This window comes from Taurulus bubalis (assembly GCF_910589615.1).
Source record: "Taurulus bubalis genome assembly, chromosome: 10".
In the NCBI taxonomy this organism is placed as follows: Eukaryota; Metazoa; Chordata; class Actinopteri; order Perciformes; family Cottidae; genus Taurulus; species Taurulus bubalis.
Genome location: NC_136598.1, coordinates 7,693,971 through 7,721,618, shown reverse-complemented (window position 1 = coordinate 7,721,618; position 27,648 = coordinate 7,693,971). Strand labels below are relative to the sequence as shown.

Below are 27,648 nucleotides of genomic sequence, written 5' to 3'. Positions count from 1 at the left end.
TACTTGTTCCATAAAACCACATTTTTCATCAGTTATAAAAAAAACAAAAACAGCGCTAACGGCGCGTCTAGAACACACGACAATTTGCCAAACTGCTGAAACCAAAACAACACGGATATCTTACAATCTTCTTGTGTGGAATCAGCCTATATTTTACTGCACCACTAACCAGAGGCTATAAGGTCCATGTAAAAGTGGCAGAAACAAGAATACAACGATTTTCTGATGTGTCAGTATCCACCACGTCAACAAGTTTAATCTGGTCCTCCAACAAGATTTTGTGGAAGAGGGGCGCTTATTTCCTACGTATTCATTACTCTATGGGCCATAAGGATTTAAAACCAGCTAGACTTGTCACTTGTCATTTACCGTATAGCCCGGAGAAATATCAGGATACAAAGGCACAAAAAAAAAATGCAGTACTATACTTTACAGGCTAAGCGTCCAAGAGATTCTTTCCATTAGCTGCAGTATAAAATACATCACCAATCCTTGTGTACAAGCAAATAAGACAGCACTACTGAAAGCTCACTTGCTACAGTCAGAACCTCCCACTATTTAACTGGTGGGTGTTAATAATCTCCCACTTGGGTGGTAGGGGGCGTGTCCGTGTATACAACAGACTGTGTGCGCATCCCAAACATCATAACCACCCAACAGCTGAATGAGTGAAACAAATAAGAGTGAGTGGTGAAAAGCAGCCACACCTGTTTCCCATAACCCCAGTGCTCCCCTCCTGGAGGATTCAACTGCTGACTGTGCACACCCTGCATGTATACCTCTTTAATATGGACTGTGAAGCCACAGTGTATCGGAGTGACCCTAACTTCAGGGGAAAATACTGACTCTTGAAAAACAGCAGGCAAAAAACGGTTTGAAAAGGTTTCCCTGTGTTCATTCACAGTAGGTAATTAACCATGGAAATATCTGGAAGCCATTTCCCTGTGTAGTTTCCTATGACTCAGTGATAGAAACAGTCAATTCCTGTCTATCCCAGATTTATGCAGTAGACAGACATATTAGCTAACACACTGTAAACAAAATAGCATCCATAATGAAAGCATTTTCTATGTATTTTTGTGTGCGCATGTTTCCCCTTTTCTTCCCAATTTGGAATGACTAATTGCCCATGCACTGTGTACTAATGACTGGAAACACCCAATGTTGGCCTGGGAAGGAAGTAGACAAGAAATAATGAAAGTTATTAGTCTCAAAACCAGACGGTTGAGTTAAAAGGTTGAGACTGTCGTGTTTCTATGTTCCCATAGAAAGACCATATTCAACGAAGCATTAGTCTGCCTCTCAATGCATTGCAACTTCCACACCCTGCCTGTGTCAGCCAGCTCCAAGACAAATTCATTCTTACAGAAGATGCACATCTTTAAAAGCTGGGTCAAACAAATATAAAGTTAAATTGAAAAGAAATGCAGACGTTTCCTCAAAACAGTTGTAGTTTTTAGCAAACTCAAACAGGGCTAAATGTGCAGTGCATTTGTTTATTGACTAACCTCCTATTTGGTGAGCTAGCTAGTATTTATGCAGCATTGTGCATGTGAGATTGTCTCAAAATAACCTTGAGGCCGTGACAATCACGGTACTGTAGGTTCATGTCACCATGTGCAGTGGTGTGGCTCAATTACGTGTTTCTAGTTTTTGGACAAGAATGGAAGAATTAAGAATAGAAGTTAGAATCATAACTTGGCCTTCAATTCATTGTAGCCGTTCTCTTTTCACATGATTTGTTGACGATATTTGTTTAAAATCTTAACTTCACTAATGCACATATGCAAACAAGGAAGAGGGAAGAGTTTTTGGTAATTTGTTGAGTGAGAAACTTTCATTGGAATGAATGGAAATTGGTGCCATCTTCAGAGTATAATGCACAGTATCTTTGGTTCTGGTAACTCACGTTAAACAGGTTGGTGCAGAAAGTCCTAATTGGACTTGTGAAAACAGTGTGATGAAAGTAATCAACAATTGACTGAGTGTCACAGTGATGCCTCTTTATTCCTTCTGGCTACAGACAAGCCCAGGGATAAGCTAAACTGGGGGTTACAGCAAATTTACTGATGGACCACCAGGGAGCAGCTTGCCACACAAAGCCTCCGACAGTCAGTCACATCTGTCGGGGAAGAGGAAGCAAAGGGTGGAGTCAACATAAGCTGGTGACCACAGCCTGCTCCCTGAACCCCCCCCCCCCCCCCCCCCCACACACACACACACACACACACACACACACAATAAAGCAGCACACTCATCTGCTGATGGCCTTCCTTCAAAAAGAAAACACTGCATGCATTTAATGTGATTAGGAGTTCTCAGTCTGCTGCTTCACAGCTGAGATTGAAGATGAAATGAGAGGATCAGATGAATGCCCCAGCTGCGTCCCATAGATGTGAATCCAATTTACTTGAACACCCTTTCTTGTACATAATTCCAATAGAAAATAACTTGTGTGGATAATTAACACCAGATATTAGTCAAATAGTTGGCATCTGAAGCCATATTTAGTCAGTGGACCAAAGGTTGGTCTACTTAGCAGAGTCATGCTGAAGCTTAACCTATCCTTGCCGGAAGAAGACGGACTGTAAACATTGTGAAATGATCAAGAGAATCACGTAAAATGTATTCTCAAAAAAGTGAGTGTGATAAAACATTGTCATTATCCAGAGAAGCCAGGGAGATTGACAGGTAACTAGATACATGTATAACTAAAATGTAATGTTCAGACTGACAACATTAAGTTATCCAACCACCTGTCCCAAACAGAAATCCTCTTGACCTGATCTGCCCTTTGCCATGTGGTGAAAAATATGTAGCTATTGGATTCATATTTGCAACGGTAAAACTATTTTCTTGGCTACATTCTACAATTTACTGTCAATTAATAACCACTGAAGCATATTAACTTCAATGAGGAACAAATCTGCTCAGTCAGTGCACATTTTTTTCCCAAATCTATTTCTGTTTTGAGTCTGTAATTTAGGTGGCTCCATTACAACATTATTTATTTAGATTATGAATCATGCGGCCCAAAAAGAAGAAACCACAAAACTATGGTCTTCAATTACAGGCCTCACCGTCTGTCGGCACGCCTTGAATGAATCCCCTCCTCACAGCCCCGTCTACGCTACAGGGAATCTGGAAATGACATTTTTTGTGACACAAGTCCCTCTGCACACTTGTGCTTGGTAAACCCAAAACAGTAGGCAGGCTTGGGCCACATGGGCTCCACCATATGTTCCAAACACGACACTGAAACTAACCTTAGTTGGCTAGTTTGTCCTGTGTTAATAGTCAGCTTGTTTGGCAGTCGAGGTGACTTGTTGAACTGAACACCTGCACACACACATGGCACAAAACGGCATGTTTGGGGAATCAATTTAGTTTGCAATCAGTTCCCTGTGTTGATTTATGAACCAGTGTTACAGCGGGTACAGACAGAAAAAGTACGGTATGAAGAGGTCTCTGTAAAAGTATGTGTTGCAAGTGTGAGTGCACATGGCAGATATGACACACTGGTGGCAGCTGCAGATAAACACATACAGGAGCTTGACCAATTAATCTACCAGGCCAATGAAATAATATGTTATCATGTTTTAGCCTCCAAGAGAGTATTTATTAATTGAGAAAATGATCTACAAAATAGCTGCAGCCCCATCCTTACAAGATGCCAATTGGCTGGTCACACCTGAGAGCTTGTCACATTACAGCGTTAGCAATGCAGAAATGCTTTTATATAATCTTAAGAAACAGCTACCAAGACATATCTGATTTGAATTTACTGCCTTTGCATTCAGGAGGGGAAACTATGGTGCATTCCTGGGCAGTATTGACTTTGGTATTTATCAATATTTGTCTCTTCTTTTGTTTTAGCAGGCCTGCAATCTCTTGTAATCCCAGCTAGTGGGACACAGCAGAGCTCTCCAGCGGCTCTGCCCGGGACGGTATGGAGGCTTGAAGGTGCTGCCTGTCTGGCATGCGGCCCAGCTGCAGGTCAATACTTCCAGAGACTCTGCGACTGCAGTGCCTCCCTTAAAAATATGTCTTCATTTCCCCTGCCACCCCTCATGCCTAAAGCAGAGAGGTCTCCGCCGCCTCCGCTGCATCACACAACGTGTGTACCCCTCCTCCTCTCCTCCCCCACCCGGAGCCAACGACCACTTGGCAAACTTTTCACAAAGAAGCTCATCTCCGCTCACCGTGGGTGACAGCGGCAATACGCGATGCCGTTTCTATTTTAGTACAACACGAATCAATGCAGCTGCTGAATGAGTTTCTATCCGAGTGGGAGGGAAACCAACCGGCCCCCCCCCCCCCCCCCCCACACACACACACACACACACACTCCCTGAGTAATATAAACCATGAAATGATGGGACACACACTAACGTTGGCTTGAAAATGTGCCTATAATTACCACAAAATCAGGGCTGCGCTTAAAGTTATCTCCTGTCCCGAGTGGAGCGGTTTTGGATGAAAATCTAACTTTAATTGAGTTCGCTTGCGTGTAATTAGCTGTTGCTCCGTGGGTGTGAGTTAACGTAAGCAGTGTTAACTAGTAACGTTAACCAAGTTGTATTCACACGTGAAAGACGAGCGCGGTTCAGCTAACGTTCTGCGCCCACACCAGCAGCTCGTTAGCTAACCTAACTTACTTTCCTACCGACGTGATGCATAAACTGTTCACACACCAGAGTCGTTAGCTTCAACAAAGCTAGCGGGCTCTGGACGGAACACAGCCCAGCTCCACACGACGCTTGCCCGGCTCGACTAACGGGAGCAGCTCCGGTGCAACTTCTCCCACTGGCCTCAGGAGTCGCGTGGGCAGAATGTCAAAGGAACCGTTAACTTACAGGCAAGTCCGTAAAAGGTGAGGAGTGACGTGATAAGTCGCAGTCCGTTAGATGGCAAAGTCCTCCTGAACGCTCCCTTCTCCATGATTCCTGTGTGTCTGTGCGCTTTGGCACGCTCTGATCCGTCCTCCTCCTCGCTCGTGCTCTCTCTGGCTACTGGCTCACGCTCTTGGGGAGCTGCTCTCCATAGCGACCGATCCGCGTGGGTTGTACCACTTCTGCTGGACAACAAACAAAACGCACGCGCGCGCGTGCACACACACATACATACACGCAAACAGCCACTGGACACCTCTGAGATGAAATGACAATGGAGATAGAAGTTGTTAACTTAGGTTTTACTATCTATTTATCGATCTATTGCTCTCTCTCTCTCTATCCATCTATTGCTCTATCAATCTATCTATTGCTCTATCTATCTATTTCTCTATCTTTGTATCTATCTACTTCTTCCATCACTGTGTATAGGCAAAGTAAAAGTCTGGCATTGAAAGTAACACTTAATTAAATATTGTAATATGAGTAAAATATACTTTATAAGATATTAAAATACCCAATGCACCAAAAGTGCTCTACTATTTCATACCATAGTCTTAAAATAGGAATGTTGTAGCATTGTACTATGTAGTTCAGGTGAGGATGAACTTAACTATTTTACACAGTTGAGAATCTTTAAAAGTTATAGTGGAATACAAGTAGAAAGTTGCATAACATAGATATATGCAAGTAAAGTACACATAAATGTACTTAGCTACCGTAGGGCAGTAGCAGGGCGATTCACTCATATTATCATATCAAAGACTGATTGGCAACTAGATCATCACTCATGAGGCTTCTTAAAAACATTAAAGAGGACTTAAATTGTCAAAGAGGACCGAGGCTGGATTACCAGCTGGGCAACGAGAGCAGCTGCCCTGATCCCCTAAAACCTCAGGGGGCCTGAGGGCTCTAGGTCCTCCATGGCATTTAGTTTGAGGTAATTTGACTAATTCAACATTTATTTTGTAATATGGTTTGCAACACGAAAGTACAAGATAAACTGCCACAATAAGGGCCCTAAATTGACACTGGCTTTGTAACATATTGTTGGGGCCATTCCTTGCAAAGAAGAGTTAAACTTATGTCAGTTTATATTGCATTACATTATGCATATTTCTTAAAATAAATATGCCTAATCAAGTAACTAAAACATGTATACTAATTTCTAAATAATGCTTACAGAACTAAGGGGAGATCTGCAACTGTTTACACTTCTATCCAACCACCAGGGCCAGAGATAACGTTTTGACTTAAAGCCGATATAAATGCTGATTTCACTTTACACATAACACAGTACATGTTCATTCTGTAGAAACATACACGGTTTGGAGCCTTTTAAGAATCTCAGCTTCACCACAGTGCATTTAGTACATTTGTTGTTTCAAGAAATTGAGGGTCAAAGAAAATAAGCAGGTACAAAGGAGAAATACTAAAACGCATGTTCCACTAACCAGCCCTAGTTCTACAGACATAGTTCAGTATGTTTAAGTGAATGAACAACATGATAATCAGTGATTGTTGAGGCACGCATTTTGTAGCTAATGTGTAACCAATGTGAGAAAAATATTCTCACACTGCAGGAAAAACCAGGAAGTGAATGTGAAAGTTAATATAAAGCCCAGGATATCTGCTACTGAAGGACAAATCAGTCACATGCAACAAGAGTGAATCACTGCTTCCTGTTTCTGAGAGTGTGCACATTGCAACTACTCTGTCCTAAACCTAAGTGGTAATGAAGCACTCTCTCACATTGTTCTTTTCTTTGAGATAATTGCAGCTTTTACACATTCAGGAATCTGGCGCTGTTTGCAGCACTGTGTTATTATCGTGCACTGCAGCTTGAACTGATAAATATGCGTCCTCAGCAGTTTGAGGCGAAAATCATATTTATTCTCTGAAGATAAGCACAAATGCTCATCTCAATGTGATTCCCTCATGTTGAGCTCCCCATCTCTGCTGTGACGTCTTCATCACCTGTATTACCTCATCAGGGGACATGAACTCTCCAGGGAGCCTCCAATCTCCTGCAAAATTTAACCCGCTGCCTCTCCCTGCGCTACAACTCAGCATCACCGTGATTAAAGCATGACCCATGATATGTCTCCACATCATACCTCCTGCCTTTATACCCCGCGGCGGTTTATTTATATCCTCAAAGAGCTATAAATCCCCAGGTGAAAGTGCTGCCCTTTTCACCAATCAATCTCCCCTCCTGGGCCACTTTGCATTGGAACAGTAGCGTCAGTGCAGTGTGGAGGCTTGTGTATTCATGAGAAGATAAATCACATCTTTATTTCTTTTACAAAACATTAAATGTGTTAATGATATCACCAATTTCGGTTAAATAGCTTCAGTGAGGGTTATTTCACACTACCAACAGAACTTGGGCTGCAGAAATGCTCAACACCCCCGCCCCCAGTAGAACTAAATAGTTTATGAACATTTATGGCCCATGACCTTAGTAATTGTGGTTACCTCATTGAGGTTTCATGCTGCAAAAACACAAAAAAATACTTCTCTATAAGCTCCATTACATTTTCTTCCAGGCGGGCCAAGCTGCACTGGCACCACCTCCCCTGTGACCAGTGGGTGCACATCCACACAGACCGTCTGGGACATTTGGTTTTACAGTCTGTGAAAACAGCTTTTGTCAAACACAACATTCCTCACTAGTCACATTGGTGAGCCTGTCCTTGCACACTTCAAAACCTCCCGATCCCACCCCCCTTTTCTGTAGCCACTCTCATGGTCCCATCCCCTGCCAAGGCTTGACCATCTAGAGCAGGGAGAGGTCACGCTTGTGTTTGCAGCTCCACGTAGGTCTCCCCCATAATGAGCTCCCTCCGAATGGACCCTCAGCAGTAGACACTGACCTTTGGAGGGCATACATCACAACAGCGTACCTGTTACAGAGCATATTCTTACTTAGATTTTTTAAATAAACTTACAGGTTAGGTGTATATTCTCTCCCACTATTTAATATACTGTGAAGGCGTACACATTAAGTGGGAACAGAAGGAGGAGACATAAATTAGTGTTTAGGATTCAAACTGGTTAAACTTTATGCACAATCATTCTACTGTACAGTACTGTATGTGCACATGCTGGGTGAGAGACTCAATGCAGTGTGCAATGGTAGGTACATGCACCAGGATGTGCAGTATATTCACATGAAGGGTTCTATAACAATCTGGGTTTAAATTACAATAATAAACAACAAATAAAATAGTTCACATCCATAAAAAAAAAAGTCAACACAATGCGAAATAGTGACTCCAATAAATAAATTAATTTGAACTGACTGGGGATGAAGATGCAAATGTAGTGCATCCTGTAGGAGAAAAAAGTATTGCAATGGATTTAGATCGCCATCTGCTGGAATTAAAAGGAGTTTCATAATGTTTCAAGACAAACTTGTTTTAGTGTACATATAGGCACCTGATCTTTTTGAAGTCCTATTCACATGCAAATGAGCTCAGTCTGCATTCATCTCCTTCAGATGTATCACCTGCCCACTAATCTGTATCATTGTGTAATTTTGCTGGAGAAAATAAATCCCTTTCTCCCGTTTTCCATTAAGATAAATGTTTTTAGTCATATAGAACCGTTTATACTCAACTATTTTTGGACCAGAGCGGTTTGCTTTCGACTCTGTAACAGTGTTGAAAGAGGTGACTCTGGAGATGAAGTGATGACAGGGGAGGTAGTTGAGAAACGATCCTAAAAGCTATGCAGCGGTGTCAGGACATGGGTAATTTGCAGAGACGGAAGAGTTGTTGAGTGAAAGAGAGATACAAATTACAAGTAAAGCAACACTACACCTTAAAGATGTTCTCAGAAGTACATGGGTGGGAATCACTGGGACATTTACAAATTCAAATCCGTGTGGATGGAATGTTCATACGTTACCTCAGAGTAACAAAAAAAGAAAAAAGAAAGGTGTAACCACCAGCTGGTAGAAATTCATAAAGACAGCATCTCTGGGTGTCACGGTGTTTACGAAGTGGCTCTTAGTCACTCGAGCACAAAAAATATTTCCCAAGATGACCACAGACGCTGTTCACATATTCATCACAGACGCACATTTTTCAACAACCATATGAAGTGACACATTGTTTCCCCCACTATTTTCAGTGCTGGTTAAATGTTTTTAATTTGGATTCTCGCAATGCTGTTATAAAAAAAACGTAAACATGAATTTAAAGGTTTCATTTTCTGATGTTGCAGCAAGTAAACACCAAAAAACGAATAGTTTTCATACTGTGTTTAGTCTTTAATACAATTAATTTTTATACAAACACAAAAATCAGCTTGTCAAGTCCCAGTACAATAAGTCAAAAACGTAATCCTCTATGCTTCAGAAGCAGTTGATAATCATTATTCATAGTCTTAAATGATTAACACTTACAAGGGTGTGCTGAAGCGCGGATACATTCTCATTTTGTGTGATTCACTTTTTCAGCATGACAGCTTGTGTGCAGATGGCAGCAAACTCATTTGAGCACAATCTACATGACAAGACACAGCCAGACACGTTGAAGACTCACAATTAGACTCAAGTGGAAGTTATATTTGCTATACAAGCAACTCTTTTTCTGATCACTGTGAATTTGTTTCAGTCTTCTCTTAGATACGCCTCAGGCACCTCTTCATCATTATGTAAGGAGGAAACATATTGAATCACCCTTTCCACCTCCATTACTTTAGTCTCCACCAACTTCTTATCTGTATCCACTGACAGTTTCCGTGCTTCTGCCACCTGCGACTGGGCCAACTGCATGTTTGTGCTCACTGTGATGGATGCATGTTCAGCTCCTGGAAACACATAGATGCACACACGCACACACACAGAAATTATTGAAAAAAAAGTTCTAAAAAGGTTGACACAACACCAGCTTAAGTTCAGACATTAGGTGTTGCTATCAACAAGGCACTCCTGTCCATCATCTCCATTTTGCTATCCACAAAGCCTAACTGAGTGACAGCAAATGATCCATACATTGGCCAGAGTGTGACGCTGACAGCAGGAATGGGAACGGGCACAGACAGCGACGTGCAAAGCTTTGGGAAGATGATTCACAGCCGCACACTTGTATTCATCATTACAAGAACCCTGAGAAAACCCGCCCGAATACTTCAACCATGACGTCCCAACCGTTCACTCACACGGCCACAAAACCAAACTCAGACGTTGTATTTTACACACCTGAGGTGTATGCTGCCAAAGCTGCAGTTTCACACAGCTTGACGGCGCTGACCCAGGCTGACTCAAAACGCCTGCATTCATCTTGTCGGTCACTAACCTGTCAGGACAAGAATAATTATTAAGTCAGACTCAAACCGTTTGTTCAGTGGGGTTAGCAAGTCTGCCGTCATATTCATGCCACAGCGATCAATAAATTAAAAAAGACAACATTTTCATGCTATGTTGAGGTTTATTTTTGAAGTACTTATCACCGAAGAGGATAACACAAACTACTAACCTCTGAACGCTGGCTAATGATCACCTGCCAGATTGTATCCTCTTCTGCAGAAGTCAGATTTCCCAGTGATTGCAAATATCTTTTTTGGAGGGCAATGAGTGTGTGCACAGCCTGTTAGCAAAAGGGCGAGGACATGCACAGTTTACATTTAAAATAAAACTACGAAGGCAGAGGAGCACAGGATGATTTTTATGGCGTATGGACACATTTAAAAATGATTATAGTTGATAACTTCAAAACAAAAATAGGCCTGTAAATTATCTCCACCATCAGACAGGACAGTGTTTCTGCACAACATATATTTTGATGCTTTGACTGACAGCAAATTAAATGCCTCTCACTGCCGTTTTTATGGCAGCAGAAGTCAAAGAGATGTCTTCCACTCAGGTAAGTGGTAAAACAAAAGTTTAACAAATCTGAACACATTGGCTTGTCTCTACACACTACATCATGCTGCATCTGAACATGGACAACTTTACATGGGTTACGCTTTTCCTTTTATCCCTGGTCTATTTAATAGACTAATGCATAAACAACTTCATCCAACTACTCTTTGATACATCATATTTATATTTATAAATACAACAAAACCTCTAATAATTCTGGGGTGATAGATCTAAGGAGTGTTTAGTATGCTGTACAGATTGTAAAGCAAAGGCCAATTTATGATATTGGGCTACAAAAAAACAATTGTCATGACTTGTATGCACACTATACTTTATACTACACCTTCTGCAATTTTGGATATAGGCTAGGATATCGGGAAAATGTTTACCACCCGATGAAACTTACTTTTGAGTACTCTGTAATGGCATCTATGAGAGCCAAAGTGGTCTGAGAAAGAAAAGTGCTTGAACTGTCTGTAACCAGAGAGGCTGCTCGTCTGATCAGAGAGTCATGAGAGAGGCTTTCAACCTGCAACAGAAACACAGAGAGAGAGGGAAAACACCAGCCACCGTTATACTTCCAGTTATATGCTGTGTTTTTGTAACTGTATTCTCGTGTATGGGTCTTTCTCTGTCTAGTAAGGTGACACGCTCACCTGTTTGAAAGGAACAGCACACAGCCCACCGCCCACAGCTACAGACGCGATGCCTGTGTACAGGATATTTGTCCATTTGACGGCTTTACGGACTGCAGGTTTTCTGCTGTTGAACAGGACAGGAGCTGAACTCCTAAAGAGAATAAACAGTTTTAGTATCGTCACATTAATACACGGATTTACATCTAAGTTGTGACTCACTTGTTACGTATTTATTTGTTCGTCGAAAGGCTAAAGCTGAGGGATCAACTGAAGCTAGTCCAACATCTATCCTTTTATATTGATTCACAAATGTAGGAAAAAATACACTAATGGTATTTTTTCGGTAATGAAAAACCAGTTTAACGTGTTTGTCGCAACTTCCGGTTATTGCTGTTGTTGTAACGTTGCTCGGACCGTTTTTAAGCTTTCCTCACTTTAGAGTCGGAAACATCATCCCATTTTGAGTTAAGGTTAATTTAGTATAGGGTGTATGAATTACAAACTTTGCTGTAAAACATTATCTAACTACAGCCTACCTGAGGAGACGGAAGCAGGTTGTTACCTTCCTCAGCGCGGCCATGTTGGTCCGGCACAATAACACTGTTCGTCGTCGTCACAGAGCAGAGGTTCAAAGGTTCCCCCACCATGACGCTACTACAGACTGAACACAGGTGCCCTCTTGTGGTGAATATTAATAAGCAATATTATCTTATTACCTTATATTACCTTATAATAACAACATACCATGGCACGAGGGGTTTGATAAGTCCTGGTAATCATTACAGAGTGTTGTGTTCAATGGCACACAGAGAACTGGCTTGGGCCCCGTTCCTCGTACGACGTGGTTCAACTAAATCGATCAAATGTCCTTTTATCGAGCTTAAATTACCCCGATGATTGACGTCAGGCTAATTCAGGTTCTCAAAGGCTGATCCGCGCTCAAACAGTCTTGTTAATTCGAACCAGACGTCAGTCATCTGGATATGTGAGCATGTCCGCCTGCTTCAAAAGGGCAACGAGCCTCACGAGCATGTTACATTCATGCTTGTAATGTGTAATGATGAAACAGCACTCTGTAAGTATACCGGCCCTTGGTTTTAACAGTCTCCCTGTGACCACAGAGTGGAGAGCCAGGAATATGTGTGAAAAATGAGCAAAATTATTCAAACCAAAGAGCAAATTGACGAGAAAAACGCTGATTGAAAGACGACACGGAAATAATGATAGAGCTTTTACAGTGACTGCTGATGTGATTGATCTAAGAAGGAATGTTCTGTTCTGTTCTGTTCAACCTGATGTTTGTTTTCACATGAGGAATTCTAGTTTCAAGTGAAGGGTGAGATGCAACTAAATCATGAGTCACGGTCAAATAAAGGTATGATTGATGTATTATAGATAATAAAAAGTGCAGTTGTTAATGTGTCTGTAAAAAGACTTTACGCCAATATATGTTTTACAATACCTGGGGTTACCATATTAAAATATAATTAAGATAAAAGCAACATAATTTATTATTCAGACAACATTTAATTCAAACATTTAGTTCAAAGTTGTGTGAACAAACTGTTAACAAACAAGCAATTAAAGGTGTATCCATGAGCCCAGCCAACATCAACAGAGCAGTCTTTGAATAATTAATCATGTCATTAGTTATCACTTTTTATATGCTTCACGGGAGTTACACACACTGGAGTGTATCGTTACACATGGGAATACAGATAGCTGACTAATTATCATCATCATTAGTGTATTCCCTCGGTACGTCTCAAAGTTCAGAAGTTGTTGAACAGGCCACAAAGTGGCAGTACTGTTGTTCGGCAAAGTCGAAGTAATAAAACAAGCTTAATTTACATTACAATGATATATTCCTTTTCCCCCTGATATGTGTGACTGAGTCATGACATTAAACAGCTCAATATGCAATGTGTCACACAGAGGAATGTGCATTTACTTAAATGCTGTACTTTAACGTGCTATATGTACAATTCAGAGCTATTTCTATTGGCTGTCCACGGCTATCAACATGTCGACAGCCGAGCAGGTGGCTAGTGCCTAACAGTGCTACAGCGTTAGCAGTGCTACTGCCCTAGCAGTGCTACAGCTCTAGTAGTGCTACAGTGCAGTGCTACAGCTATAGCAATGCTACAGCTATAGCAATGCTACAGCTATAGAAGTGATAAAGCTCTTGCAGTGCTACAGCTCTAGCAGTGCTACAGACTAGCAGTGCTACAGCTCTAGCAGTGCTACAGTAATAGTGCTACAGCTATAGCACTGCTACAGGTTAGCAGTGCTACAGGTTAGCAGTGCTACAGTAGTAGTACTACAGCTATAGCGCAGTGCTACATCCCTAGCAGTGCAACGGCTCTAGCAGTGCTACAACTCTAGTAGTGCTACAGTGCAGTGCTACAGCTCTAGCAGTGCTACAGCTCTACTAGTGCTAGAGCTATAGAAGTGATAAAGCCCTAGCAGTGCTACAGACTAGCAATGCTTCAGTAGTAGTGCTACAGCTATAGTAGTGCTACAGCCTTAGCAGTGTGACAGCCCTAGCAGTGCTACAGCTATAGCAGTGATAAAGCTCTAGCAGTGCTATGGCGCTAACCGTGTATACAATGGCAACAATGCTGACAGAGCTAACAGTGTTCACTTCAGGGATTGTAATGGAGTGTTTTTAGACTGTGTTATTTCTACTTAAGTAAAGGATCTGAGTACTTATTCCATCACTGATATTGCATACAGACTTTTCCTCCAACTCCCTGGAGTCATGCCACATACCAGCCTGCTTCAAGGCCTCCACCATCATCCCCGTCCCCAAGAAACCCAGGATCACAGGACCTCTGTGGTCATGAAGTCTTTTGAGCGCCTGGTCCTGTCCCACCTCAAAACCCTGAATGACCCACTCCTGGACCCCTGCAGTTCGTCTACAGGGCCAACAGGTCTGTAGACGATGCTGTTAACATGGGCCTCCACCACACCCTCCAGCATCTGGACTCCCCAGGAACCTACGCCAGGATCCTGTTTGTGGACTTCAGCTCTGCCTTCAACACCATCATCCCGTCTCTGCTGCAGGACAGGCTCTCCCAGCTACACGTGCCCGACTCCACCTGCAGGTTGATCACAGACTTCCTGACTGACAGGAAGCAGCACGTGAAGCTGGGGAAACACGTCTGAGGCTCTCAGACCATCAGCACCGGTTCCCCCCAAGGCTGCGTTCTTTCCCCGCTGCTCTTCTCCCTGTACACCAACAGCTGCACCTTCAGTCACCAGTCTATCAAGCTCCTGAAGTTCGCGGATGACACCACCCTCATTGGACTCATCTCCGGTGGGGACGAGTCCGCCTACAGGTGGGAGACTGACCACCTGTTAACACATTAACGTTATCTGCTTGTCTGAGCACTTTATCTTATACTTATAGTATACTTATACTTGTTGTTGTCGTTGACTGTTGATTATTGTTTGTCTTGTCGAATGTATGCACCTTCCGCCTAGCAAAATTCCTCGTTTGTGTAAACATTTCTGGCAATAAACGGTTTCTGATTCTGATTCTGATCGAGTGCTAGAGAATTGAATGCACTTGCAGTTCCCTTGTTTCAAAGTCAATGTTTTTTTTAATGGGTTTTTGGTTTAATGCCTGAAATAAGATCTAAGGTTAACAGAAATTTAAAAGATTTTTATATGAAATATTTCAGTAAATGCCCTTCTTGTGAATTTTCGAGCTTTTTACATATTTAAAAAAAGGCAGTTGCCAGCAAGTGGCTAACTGAGGCTACAAAACCTCATCACACCTGCGAGTCCACCTTTACAGCCTGATGTTCTCCTCGCTCCGATGCAACCCTTGTGTGTTTATAGCATTACCTTTTTACTTCTGACGATTGCATTCAGGCTTAAAAAAACATGAAAATGTTTATTTGTGAAGATTATCTTGCTGAACAGAAAAAGTATCATCTAAGATTTTCTGCCACAAAGATTATTTTCTGCAATATTTCAAAATCCAATGGGAAAATCATATTATCTCTTTTCGAGGGAAAAAGTGTGATGCTTTCCTTCAGAGGTCATCCCTGCAGAACACCATATAAATGATCCTATTCATTTCACATTATTATATGTGTACTCATTCATTTATGTCCAGTTTGAAAAAAAGCACAACCGAAAACACACATAGATACACAAGTAACACGTATCCACATCATACAAGTATCACATGTGCATCTTGTGATGGAATTAAGGGTATTAGTCACGTGATTCTCTTCCTTTTCCAAACTTCAATTATTTGTAGATTAGTAACAAGATTCTGTATCACTGCCTAACAAGTTGGTCAACTTAAGCTGTGCTGACATAAACAACACTGCATGCTCATTGATTTCAATGAGGCAACTGCGTTGGCACGGCGTAGTCATCCAGCAAAAAGATGAACAGACTAAACCTTCACCACAATACATATATAAGCCAAAACACACACCACGAAGTATTTTTGCTCTAACATCTATGAAAATAAAATCTGTTCTACAAAGTACTTAATACTTGCAGCAAAGTTATTTTTTTATTGTTTGTACAATCGGGTTTACAAAAAGGTATCTTTTGGGCTTTTATAGGTCAAAGACATTTGTGTGTTAATCTAATGTTGTGAATTTGTCTTTCACATAAACAGATTTCATAATGGCCTTGGGGTCTGAAACTTTTCTCCAGCTCTCAGTGTATCTAAAGGGAAACCGCATGAGGAGGTTTAGAGGTGTGTCGGGATGATGACACTGTGCTGCAAAGCTACATTTGTTGTTCTCCTTCTTTGTGCTCTTCCCATGTCTATAACATTTGACTAGAGACAGCATTGGAAAATGAAGGATCTTTTTTTACCTGTTATGTTTGTAAGATATTATATCTGTGTTTGTTCTGATCAATGCAAAAGCCACCAGTTATAACTGTTAAAGGTTTGTGAATGTTAACGCCAAAGAGAAGGGCAGCATCTCGCTGTGACAGACATAGTTTAGATAACGACGTATGCTAACTTTATTTAGGTCAGTTTTTTTAATCTGTCTTTATTTAGTTGCAACGTTGAAATAGATGGCTGCTAATAGCTCAGTGGTTGGTGGTAAAGTCTTAATGCGAAAGATCACTGATCGGGTGATGGTAATCCAGATTTTGATAGCAGTTTTCCTTTGCATCAACCTTTTATTGATCAGAACCTTTTTTATGAAGGATTTCTTCTACACAACCATGCGCTACATATTTTTTGCTAATACATTACTGGCTGATTGTCTGATCTTGATTCTATCAAATATGTTGCTCATCTTTACATTTTTTAATGTTACCATGCAAATGTGGTTGTGTGTTATTATATATATTGTTGTGTCTGTGTACACTTCTGTCACACCATTTACTTTGACAGCGATGACCCTGGAGCGCTACGTGGCCATTTGCATGCCCCTGCGGCACGCAGAGCTGTGCTCCCGAAGCAGCTCTGTGAACTGCATCCTCATCATTCACGGCCTCAGCTCTGTAAGCGCCATTGTTCTTCTCTCCATCTTCTTTGCATCAGCCACTTCTAACGTTTACACACAATATAGAGTGTGCTCTAAGGTGATATTCATTTTGTACAGATGGCAGAATGATCTTTACTCAGCTGTAGGTCAGCTTTACTTCTTGATCATGGCCATTACTATTATATTCTGCTATGTCAAAATAATGAAAGTGGCTAAATCTGCATCAGGAGAGAATAAAAAGTCAACATGGAAAGGACTCAAAACAGTAATTCTTCACACTTTCCAGTTGCTTCTCTGTCTCATCCAGCTGTGGTGTCCATTCATAGAAGCTGCTGTCTTTCAGATTGATTTAATGTTGTACGTTAATGTCAGGTACTTTAATTACATTACTTTTTATCTTGCTTCAAGATGTCTGAGTCCACTCATTTATGGTCTTAGGGATGAAAAGTTTTTCCATGCACTGAAGTACTGTCTGCGGTCAAATTTTAAAACCCCGATTCTGCCACTGAAATGAATGTACCTTATTTGTTGAAAAATATTTTACCGAAGAAAATGATGAGTAATAAGTATGCCCTCAATCTCATCTCTCAGTATGTTCACACATTGGCCTTTTTTTATTGTTACGAGCATGACTGTGATTACACTGGTCTGAGGAATAAACTGTTCCAGCATTAACGTCAAACGAACATTTTACCGTCTGTGTATCATAATGACACCATATCTGACGAACAAGCTGGTTAATCCAGGTTGCAGTTTGTGCCCCAAGCATCCCTAAACACCATAAATGCACTTTGCTAGTTGGATTAACAGCAGCTGAGAAAGTGATAACTCTACTTACTTTCTCATTGTTGACAACTCCTGATTTACGGCTGTCAAGTCTACTGTGAATTCTGTGGCTTTTTTTCTATCTCTGTTTTACTAACAAAAGTTGTAATAATACACCTCCACCTTCTCTGTTATATTTGTAATATGTAACATTTGCTATGTCATATGTGTTATACGGTTGAACAAAAAAAAAATTCAAACACAGTCTAATGATGTAATCAATTTAGGCCACAACTTAAGTTGAACATTTTCCCTGAACTGGATCTTTGAGTAGCCTTTGCTGTGTCCCATACTGCTGGTTATCTTATACACAATAAAACTAAATTATAGTCTTTTTGCATGTTGAATTATTTTTCAGTTAGTGACTCTCTTGGAGTGCTGCGACACACTGTGACCACGCTCAACATGTAAAGGAAATTGTTTTCACTTTAACATTTTGGGGTAAAAGAGACATTAAGGTGAATAGACATTAATAAGGCCTAAAAGTGTTGTGGACACATGGACACCACAACGAAGAACAAACTTATTGCAGCCATAGTTAAATGGGTGCTACTACTACTACTGCGTGTAGGCCTGTTGACGTTGTGGAGGACGAGGGTCTAGCTGATATAATACGCAGCTAAATACAGCTAAGCTAATATTAGCCCTGTGTAACCTCCTGTGTTTATCCTCCTATACATTTGGCTTTTTCTTTATAATGAAATGAATCAATTCTTGATGTTTTAGTCGGTCGATTCAGACGATATATGTTAATTATTGTGTGAATTATTGTGTGAGTGTGTAATTGTTTAATGTGTGTAAATGTTTGTTAGTTCGCTGTACTAGTGACGCAGTTAGTTCGCTGTACTGGTGACGTAGTTAGTTCGCTGTACTGGTGACGTAGTTAGTTCGCTGTACTGGTGACGTAGTTAGTTCGCTGTACTGGTGACGTAGTTAGTTCGCTGTACTGGTGACGCAGCGCCGCCCTTTTTTATAAGTAACGTCTTCCTCACGTACGCCACAGTGACTCTGGGCGCATTGCCAAGGACAATGAAGAAGAGTTTAAACTCCAGGTGACAACAGATGATGTGTTGAATATATATATTAATGTAATTACCTTGGTCAGCTAAATGAAATGTAATGGTTAGTTAGAAATGGACAAGATGATTGTTTTCACTTGAAATGTAAAATACAATAGTTTGAGAAGACGCCGAATGCAGAAGCCAAAACGTTTGCCTGTCTCATTCTTTTCTGTTTTCTCAGGCACAAGTCTGTTATCAGGCTCTGTCCATCTGAGACCTGTAACACCAGCAAGTGGCAAAATGAGACGACAAAACCTCATCACAGGTGAAAAATTCGCTCTATGTGGTTAATCTGTTTTTTCGCAACCATCGCTGGGGAAAGGGGGCGGGGGTTATCTCTGTGTCTTGAAAACATTTACTATTTCCTTCATCCACCAGGTAAACAACCACTAGTTCTGCTTTATACTTGTTGAGGAAGTCCCACACACGTCGAAACATCAACCGCCCCGTGTCTGGGTTCATAACATTATCCGTAGTCGCACACAGCTCCGACTCCTCCAGGACGAGTGTCTGAATGAAGCCGCTTCGAGCGCTCCTTCAGCGGGCCAGCAGTTTCATTCAGTAACGGCGGTGATGCCGGGCGGAGCTTCTCAACGCTGATTGGCTTTCGCAACTCCGCGTCGGGCGAATTATTCGCTGGAGTTGAAATATTTCAACGCCGGCAAAAAAGCGGATTTGCGAATATTCGCAACGCCGTTTCGCCTCTATCGCCTCTATCGCGATGCCCGGCGAAAAATCCGCTTTTTCGCAATCTAACGCGTCTGTGCATTGACTTAACATGTAATCTGGTCGCGCCGCAAATTCGCACCGCGTTCGGTGTGAACACGGCATAACAAATTGGTCAATTTAAGCTGTGCTGACATAAACAACACTGCCTGCTCATTGATTTCAATGAGGCCACTGCGTTGGCACGGCGGAGTCATCCAGCAAAAAGATGAACAGACTCAACCTTTAGCGGCGTCAAGACATTGGTATATATATATATATATATATATATATATATATATATATATATATATATATATATATATATATATATATACATTTATAGATACACCCACCTAAAGGATTATTAGGAATGAATGCAATTATCTAATCAACCAATCATATGGCAGTTGCTTCAATGCATTTAGGGGTGTAGTCCTGTTCAAGACAATCTCCTGAACTCCAAACTGAATTTCAGAATGGGAAAGAAAGGTGATTTAAGCAATTTTGAGCGTGGCATGGTTGTTGGTGCCAGACGGGCCGGTCTGAGTATTTCACAATCCGGGCCGACTGATTCAAGCTGATAGAAGAGCAACTTTGACTGAAATAACCACTCGTTACAACCGAGGTATGCAGCAAAGCATTTGTGAAGCCACAACACGCACAACCTTGAGGCGGATGGGCTACAACAGCACCGGGTACCACTCATCTCCACTACAAATAGGAAAAAGAGGCTACAATTTGCAAGAGCTCACCAAAATTGGACAGTTGAAGACTGGAAAAATGTTGCCTGGTCTGATGAGTCTCGATTTCTGGTGAGACATTCAGATGGTAGAGTCAGAATTTGGCGTAAACAGAATGAGAACATGGATCCATCATGCCTTGTTACCACTGTGCAGGCTGGTGGTGGTGGTGTGATGGTGTGGGGGATGTTTTCTTGGCACACTTTAGGCCCCTTAGTGCCAATTGGGCATGGTTTAAATGCCACGGCCTACCTGAGCATTGTTTCTGACCATGTCCATCCCTTTATGGCCACCATGTACCCATCCTCTGATGGCTACTTCCAGCAGGATAATGCACCATGTCACAAAGCTCGAATCATTTCTAATTGGTTTCTTGAACATGACAATGAGTTCACTGTACTAAAATGGCCCCCACAGTCACCAGATCTCAACCCAATAGAGCATCTTTGGGATGTGGTGGAACGGGAGCTTCGTGCCCTGGATGTGCATCCCACAAATCTCCATCAACTGCAAGATGCTATTCTATCAATATGGGCCAACATTTCTAAAGAATGCTTTCAGCACCTTGTTGAATCAATGCCACGTAGAATTAAGGCAGTTCTGAAGGCGAAAGGGGGTCAAACACAGTATTAGTATGGTGTTCCTAATAATTCTTTAGGTGAGTGTATATACAACTACTGGCTGGATTGCTTTGGCCATTAGTACAGTAATTCATGGTGCCAATGAATTGTAAAGAGTTTTATCCTTGACCTTTGATGTAGCACTAGTATCATTAGGTCAAAATGTCTGGTTGTCCAATTATTATTATTTTTTTCTAACTAAATACCTGCAAAACTAATGACAGTTGTAGTTCATGTTTAGGCAAGGCAAGTTTACTAGTTTATAAGCAAAGTTTACTATCGCTGTATGCAACAGAAATTGGGTCATTAAAAGGTGCAGGCTAGCTCACTCGGTCAACTGTATCAATCTCTCTCACGCAAAATGCATACCTCGACACACGATCCATTTTATAGGTTAGACCTGCTCTTGGAGGTCATGGAGGTCAAGTGTTTGTCAGGTTTTCTGTGAATGCATACATGTATGGTGCATACACTTGTTTATAAAGCTATTTCAAAACTTTTTATCTGTTACATTCATCTTCACTGAGAGTCAATAGAGGATATTTTGAATAATTGATGACCCAATTAACCGTCACCTTCAATGAGTTTCACAGGACTGTATTTGCCTTAAGAGAATAGTAATAATGGGCTCGTTAGCATCACTGCTCTGTTTGGAGTCGAAATCCCCACGGAGAAAAACAAACCACGTCTGCTGGGATAACTGTGTTAGCTACTGCTAGTTTTCACACATGACAACAATTTTTTTTAAGTATCGCAAAACAAACTCATTTGTTTCATCAAGTTTCATCAAACCAGCACTTCAGGTGCACTGACTTTTACTTTCATGTCTAGATGGATGTTTTAGATTATATGGCCAAAGTAGGAGGTTTATACAACTGCTTGAGTTTATTGTCCTGTTAAACACAGTTTGAACTCACATGTGTCCTTGACTCTATGATTTGTGAGCACAAATTTAGGAACATCCATTACACTTTACAACATACATATAATGGATGTCAAATATAGTATATTGAGTTTAACAGCTAAAGCCCAAAGAATATGTCTCTCCCAAGATCAAAATCAGTATTAATCCCAAGTGGCTCATTTACATTGTGCACCTTTTATTTGTATTACACTGCATTAGTCACTTAGTCACTGAAAGCATCCAATGCATAATCAAAACGATATGTATGCACAGCACATACAATACAAAGCTAAACAAAGTTTGGGCTAGAAAAGAACTTGGGCTGATTCGGGCCTCACTTAAACTTACAGCACTGACTTGTTGCCCATCGCACACACACCAGTCTGGTTTCTTTTTTTCTTTTGCCCCGAGCGAGAGCAAGTTCCTCTCTGTTTGCTTACTAGCCACCTCTAGTCTTCCCTCGCCCCAGATTAACTAAGCAGATTCTAAATCACCCTGAAGGAAGCGTAAAACCTTGGAGATGACACATGATTTGATATCACATCTGGCCCGAGAATGCCTTGGACTCACTCCTCCACCAAGAGCTGATATCTGGGATAGATGAAGATGTTTAGGCTGCTACTGCAACCTGCACCTGGAGAAATGGTGGAAAAGAGTGTAAGAATGAATGGATGTATGTGCCACAGTAGGACGAGCTGCCTACATATTGTGAAACACATGTAAGCATTCAGTTTCAGGTTTCAACATGTGTGAAGGACAGGTAGTCTTGTACTAATTTGTAGATTAGTTTATTTACGTCAAACACAAACATAATCAGAGAGGAGATACGTTTCTGACCAAACGTAATTGGGAATGTGTATTAGTTCTGGGGGAACGTAATTTTTAGGAGGCAGGGTTGCTCACACAGTCTCTTCAGCCTCCTGCCCTCTGGGAGGAGTTACCGGAGCCTCCGAGCTCGCACCACCAGGCTGTCAAACAGCTTCATTCACCAGGCTGTCAGGAAGCTGAACTCTCTACTTCACCACTCCCACGTCTAGACTCATGTCTGCTGCCAAACTGTCTGACCGCTGCTATAACGCACACTTATATAGTTTCCTAATTTCTGTTGTTTTTGTGTTGTTTATATGTTATATATGTTGTTTATATGTTGTCTATTTTTTACTTTTTTTTAACTGTTTTTGCACTATTCACTTTATGTCAGACAGTAGAGAAACATAATTTCAGGTCTTCTGTATGTTTGCACAAATGGAAGAAGTGACAATAAAACTGACTTTGACTTTTGACTTTGACAAAATCGATCATTGATCTCCGGCTTTAGGCGTTCTGGTACTAGGTACACTTATGAGCCACCTTATGCTCGAACATGGTGTTCATTATGGACAAACCGTGGCTGGAACAAAAGTCCAATAGCGAGACACCACTCAGGTTCCAATCGGGCAAGCCGTTCCTCCCAATCACCCCGCGTCTTGTTTCTCTGTCATTGCCAACTTGAGCGTTGAAGTCTGAAGGCATAGGACGCACCTTTTCCAGACCTCTCCCACCGACTCCAAGAAGGCCGGATATTCTGAACTGCTGTTCGATGATAAGCACAAACAACAGTCAGAGCCTTACTCCCCACAACCCGCAGGGAGGCGACCCTCTTGTTCTCCGAGGAAAACTCCAAGACAGCGGCGCTCAGCCGGCGGCTCGTGCAAACAGCAAATGTTTGGATTATTTCTGTAATAATAATAAAGAAACTAATATGGCAAAATGGTCATCAACATATTTATCTAATTGTTTCATTTTTTAGAACATTTGCATGTTACAGTTTATATTGTGTACACATTTTTACATTAACACAGCACAACATAAAATGTTGCCTTAAAACCATAACCAAACTATTATAGATAAAAAAAAAAGTAGCTATTGAGTAATAAAACTATTTTCACAACTCATCAAGAGGATCCCAATGCCTAAGGTATTTCTTCACACTCTCTGCAGTACTAACAGCTGGCCAATGAGGGGAACAAGCAGCGAGTGACGATGATGACACTGTGAGAACAACGTTTCATTTGGTGTTCTTGGATGTTTTAGTCTTTAAAGTCATCATGCACAACCCTCTCTCAAAAGACTGTACTGAGCTCAGTAGAAGGCATTTGTCTTTCAAACATTTTTGGGTTTGGTAAACTGCTGTATTTAAACTAGCATATTAGCACTTCAGAGAAGCTTGATATTGAACCTAACCTTTTATCAGTTCAGAATCAAATTTTCTGTTGACAGTTGACGTATATACATGGCAAATAACAGCTCGCTGGTTGGTGTTGAGTCTTTAAGGCGGCAGATCAACAAACAGGTCATTATTGTGCAGATCCTGGTGATCCTTTTTCTTTGCATCAACTTTTTTCTCATTTTGACCTTTTTCAAAAAGGAATGCTTCTACACAACTACACGCTACATCTTATTTGCTGTTGCACTATTGTCTGATAGCTTCTTTCTGTTCATGACTAATATAATGCTCATCTTGAGCTATTTTCAGATTACCATGCCAGTTTGGTTATGCATCATTATCTCTGTTGTAGTAATTCTCTATTTTAGAGTCACACCAGTTACGTTGACTGCGATGACCCTGGAGCGCTATGTGGCCATTTGCATGCCCCTGTGCCATGGAGAGCTGTGCTCCCGAAGCAGCTCTGTGAACTGGGTACTCATCATTCACGGTATCAGCTCCGTACCTTTTATTATTAAGTGTGGCTCAGCTGCAAGGGGTCATAGATAGCAAGCGCACTTCATGTTCTCCTGCGAGCTTATTATAGCCTATATTTCTTCTTATTCCGCAAAACTTTGGACCGTATCTCCTCCCGTGGCGTTGCCAGCACATGCGTCAAAATACATCAAAACGTGCGGCCTGATCGGGAATCGCCTGGAATTACTTTTTTAAGAGATTCGACCGGCCATTTTCCCGAAAAGTGCGAAAAACGGCGAGAAATTGTCCCATTCACTTGTTTCAGACTGAAGAGAGCAAAAAAACATTCATCTTTGTGCCCACAGTGACTCGCCATAATTTACCGTAGAGAAATGTTTAAAGTTTAAAACGTTGACAAAAGTCTGGAGTTTATTTGCCCAATTGGGCATTTTTTGATACTTAGCACAGTTTTCATGTAATTATTGTTCAAGTTTAGGAAAATGTGGGAACCATTTCAGAGTTTACAATGGGTGTGTATGGGGCAGGTTACAGTGGTGATGTCATCGCTAGAGCACGGAGGAGCTTTGTACTAACCCCCTATTTGTATTTGTATTTTGCCATTCACTCCACAATATTTACTTTTGAGGCATAATTTATATATGAAACCGTTGGAAATATTGTGCTTGTGGTACACATGCGTCGTGGAATCCAACAAATTTATACTGTTTTGTCAGCAAGCCTGAAAGCGACATGAAGTCCGGGCAACTGCTCCATCAACCTCCATGTTAAATCGGACCACAATTTTCTCTCATGATGGAAACGTGAGGACTTTTTAAACTGAAGTTACGCTCTCATTTCTAAATCCTTACAAATATTGAAGTAGACGGAAACGTTCTCAAAAGTCTTGTGCTTCTCATGATTACGTTATTTTCGCGATGGGATTCACGGTTGTCTGTCAAATACAATAGTTTGAAAGGTTGTTTTCTCATTAAATCCGCAGTCCAGTCTCCCGCTCTGTGACAGTCACACACCATGGCAACCAGTGACACGGGCGCACACACGCAGGAGGAACTGCACTGCAGGAAATACACAATTGTACACACTATTTTTTTATGTAATCACGTAATATGTTGCAGCAAAGTGCTACACCATCAAGCCCTCACAGCTAATGTTGGCATATATATATATATATATATATATATATATATATATATATATATATATATATATATATATATATCCAATCCACACATACGTGGTAATACGGTCGCGTGCACTCAGACTCTTGACTTTTGATCATATTTATGCAAAAAAGAAAAAGAAAAAAGTATTTTTAAAAAAAAAATTTAAGTCAAGGAGTTATTGATTCTTTAGAGATCAAGGACAATAGGGGCTGTATTCATACCCGCGTGAACGGTCGCGCGTGCGCGTGTTAATACGGTCACGTGCACGTTCACGTGTGTGTGCGCGCGCATATCACTTTGAATCAGGACTAACAGCTCCACTGACGCTCACGTTGACATTATTAAGTCCAGAAAAATATTCAAGCATATCAATGTGATCGGCTGCTTGTTTCCTCTCTGAATGTACTATATTAGAGATTTGAGCATGTTTTTGCCTTGAAATCTGGGGTTTAACAGATGGTTTGGTAGAAAATCTGCACACACATGACTTGGAGATATTCAGTCAAAGGCATTATTGTATTAAATAGAAGATAAATACACAATTGTACACACTATTTGTTTATGTAATCACGTGAATAGTTGCAGCAAAGTGCTGTCCCATTCATATTTACACCATCAAGCCCTCACAGCTAATGTTGGCATATATATATATATATATATATATATATATATATATATATATATATATATATATATATATATAATGTACCTCAAAAACCTCAATAACACATCTCACTACCGGTAATGTATATATATTGCGATGTCTTACGGCAGTAGTAGCCACACTTTCAAAATTTCTTGTGAAATTTTCTAGTTGTTTATGCTATCTTCTTTGTATCAGCCTCACATAGCTTTTACACACACAACAGAGTGTGCTCTGCGGAGATATTCATTTTGTACATATGGCAGGATGATATTAGGGCAGGTGTTAATCAGTTTTACTTCTTGATCATGGTCATTACTATTGTATTCTGCTATGTTAAAATAATGATAGTGGCCAAAGCTGCATCCGGAGAGAATAAAAAGTCAACAGGGAAAGGCCTCAAAACGGTATTTCTTCATGCTTTCCAGCTGCTGCTCTGTCTCATCCAGCTGTGGTGTCCATTCATAGAAACTGCTGTCTTTCAGATTAGTTTAAAATGATTTATTGATGTCAGGTACATTAACTACTTAACTTTTAGTCTTGCTCCAAGATGCCTGAGTCCTCTCATTTATGGCCTCAGGGATGAAACATTTGTTCATGCATTGAAAAGTTATGCTTTCTTTGGTTTGTGTAAAAGAAATATTTGACAAATGTATCTTCAGAAGAAATGCACTATGCATCAATTAAATGAAAATAAATGATCCTGAGCAAAGTTAAAATTCTCTTTACATGTTTTATTTTTAGTTTATTATGTTCAGTTATATGTAATATTGATATTGAGTCCGTGCATGAAGTATAATTGATCTACCATTATTAATGTTGTATCATCACCAATGTCAGTTTAGGGGTTTTGCCTAATCTTATTGGCCTACTTTTGCTCATTCAAATGTATGCTGATGCTTGTGAGTTTGTTCTTAGGTGATGCTGCCTAAATGTGGCTAATGCTCTGCCTGTGATATTGTCTTATTGAATGAACACGTGCAATGCAATTCTGTGCACCAAAACGTCAGCTTGTTCTATTATCCAACTTAAAAAAGGAAAATTTAGTCAAGGAACCGAGAAAGGTATACTGTATACAGTATAAAGTAATATATCTGCCACTTTCCCACAACTGATTGTGAATAAATTATCAATTGGCGCAACCACTGGAATTATCGGTATGGAAAGATTATTATATTATCAATGTATGTATTTATTTATTTAATTAAGGCTTCTTAAGCTATTTGAGTGAATGTTACAGGTTACAGGCTAAAGTGTTAAGACGTGTGATGAGTCTGACTGTAACATAATGGGTTCCCTGAGTGCCCAAATTTAGAAAAAAACTAGAAGTACTAACCTTTTTTAAATATCATTTTTAATACAACTGTTTGCAACAAATGTTTCTGCTTACAACACGGCTTTGTATTACAGTGCTATTCAAAGTAG

At 40.8% G+C, this 27,648-nt stretch overlaps 2 protein-coding genes and 1 pseudogene across 3 annotated transcripts; 2 read left to right on the top strand and 1 right to left on the bottom strand.

Moving 5' to 3' along the window:
- Nucleotides 1-9,153: 9,153 nt before the first annotated feature.
- On the bottom strand, nt 9,154-11,982 carry LOC306742654 (diablo IAP-binding mitochondrial protein-like; the record flags this gene model as incomplete). The annotated part of the gene is made up of 6 exons (XM_079225053.1): nt 9,154-9,710; nt 10,102-10,198; nt 10,379-10,489; nt 11,171-11,293; nt 11,421-11,553; nt 11,939-11,982. 6 exons carry the CDS (start codon nt 11,980-11,982, stop codon nt 9,511-9,513), a joined length of 708 nt encoding a protein of 235 aa, XP_079081179.1. The 3' UTR covers nt 9,154-9,510.
- A 4,538-nt stretch (nt 11,983-16,520) lies between these two features.
- Nucleotides 16,521-17,390, top strand: LOC306742125 (odorant receptor 131-2-like; the record flags this gene model as incomplete). The annotated part of the gene is made up of 1 exon (XM_079224465.1): nt 16,521-17,390. The coding sequence occupies one exon, from the start codon at nt 16,521-16,523 to the stop codon at nt 17,388-17,390; it is 870 nt and encodes a 289-aa protein (XP_079080591.1).
- A 6,616-nt stretch (nt 17,391-24,006) lies between these two features.
- On the top strand, nt 24,007-26,870 carry LOC306742123 (odorant receptor 131-2-like; annotated as a pseudogene). The gene is made up of 2 exons: nt 24,007-24,458; nt 26,450-26,870. The product of its transcript is annotated as an odorant receptor 131-2-like (transcript).
- The last annotated feature ends 778 nt before the right edge of the window (nt 26,871-27,648 follow it).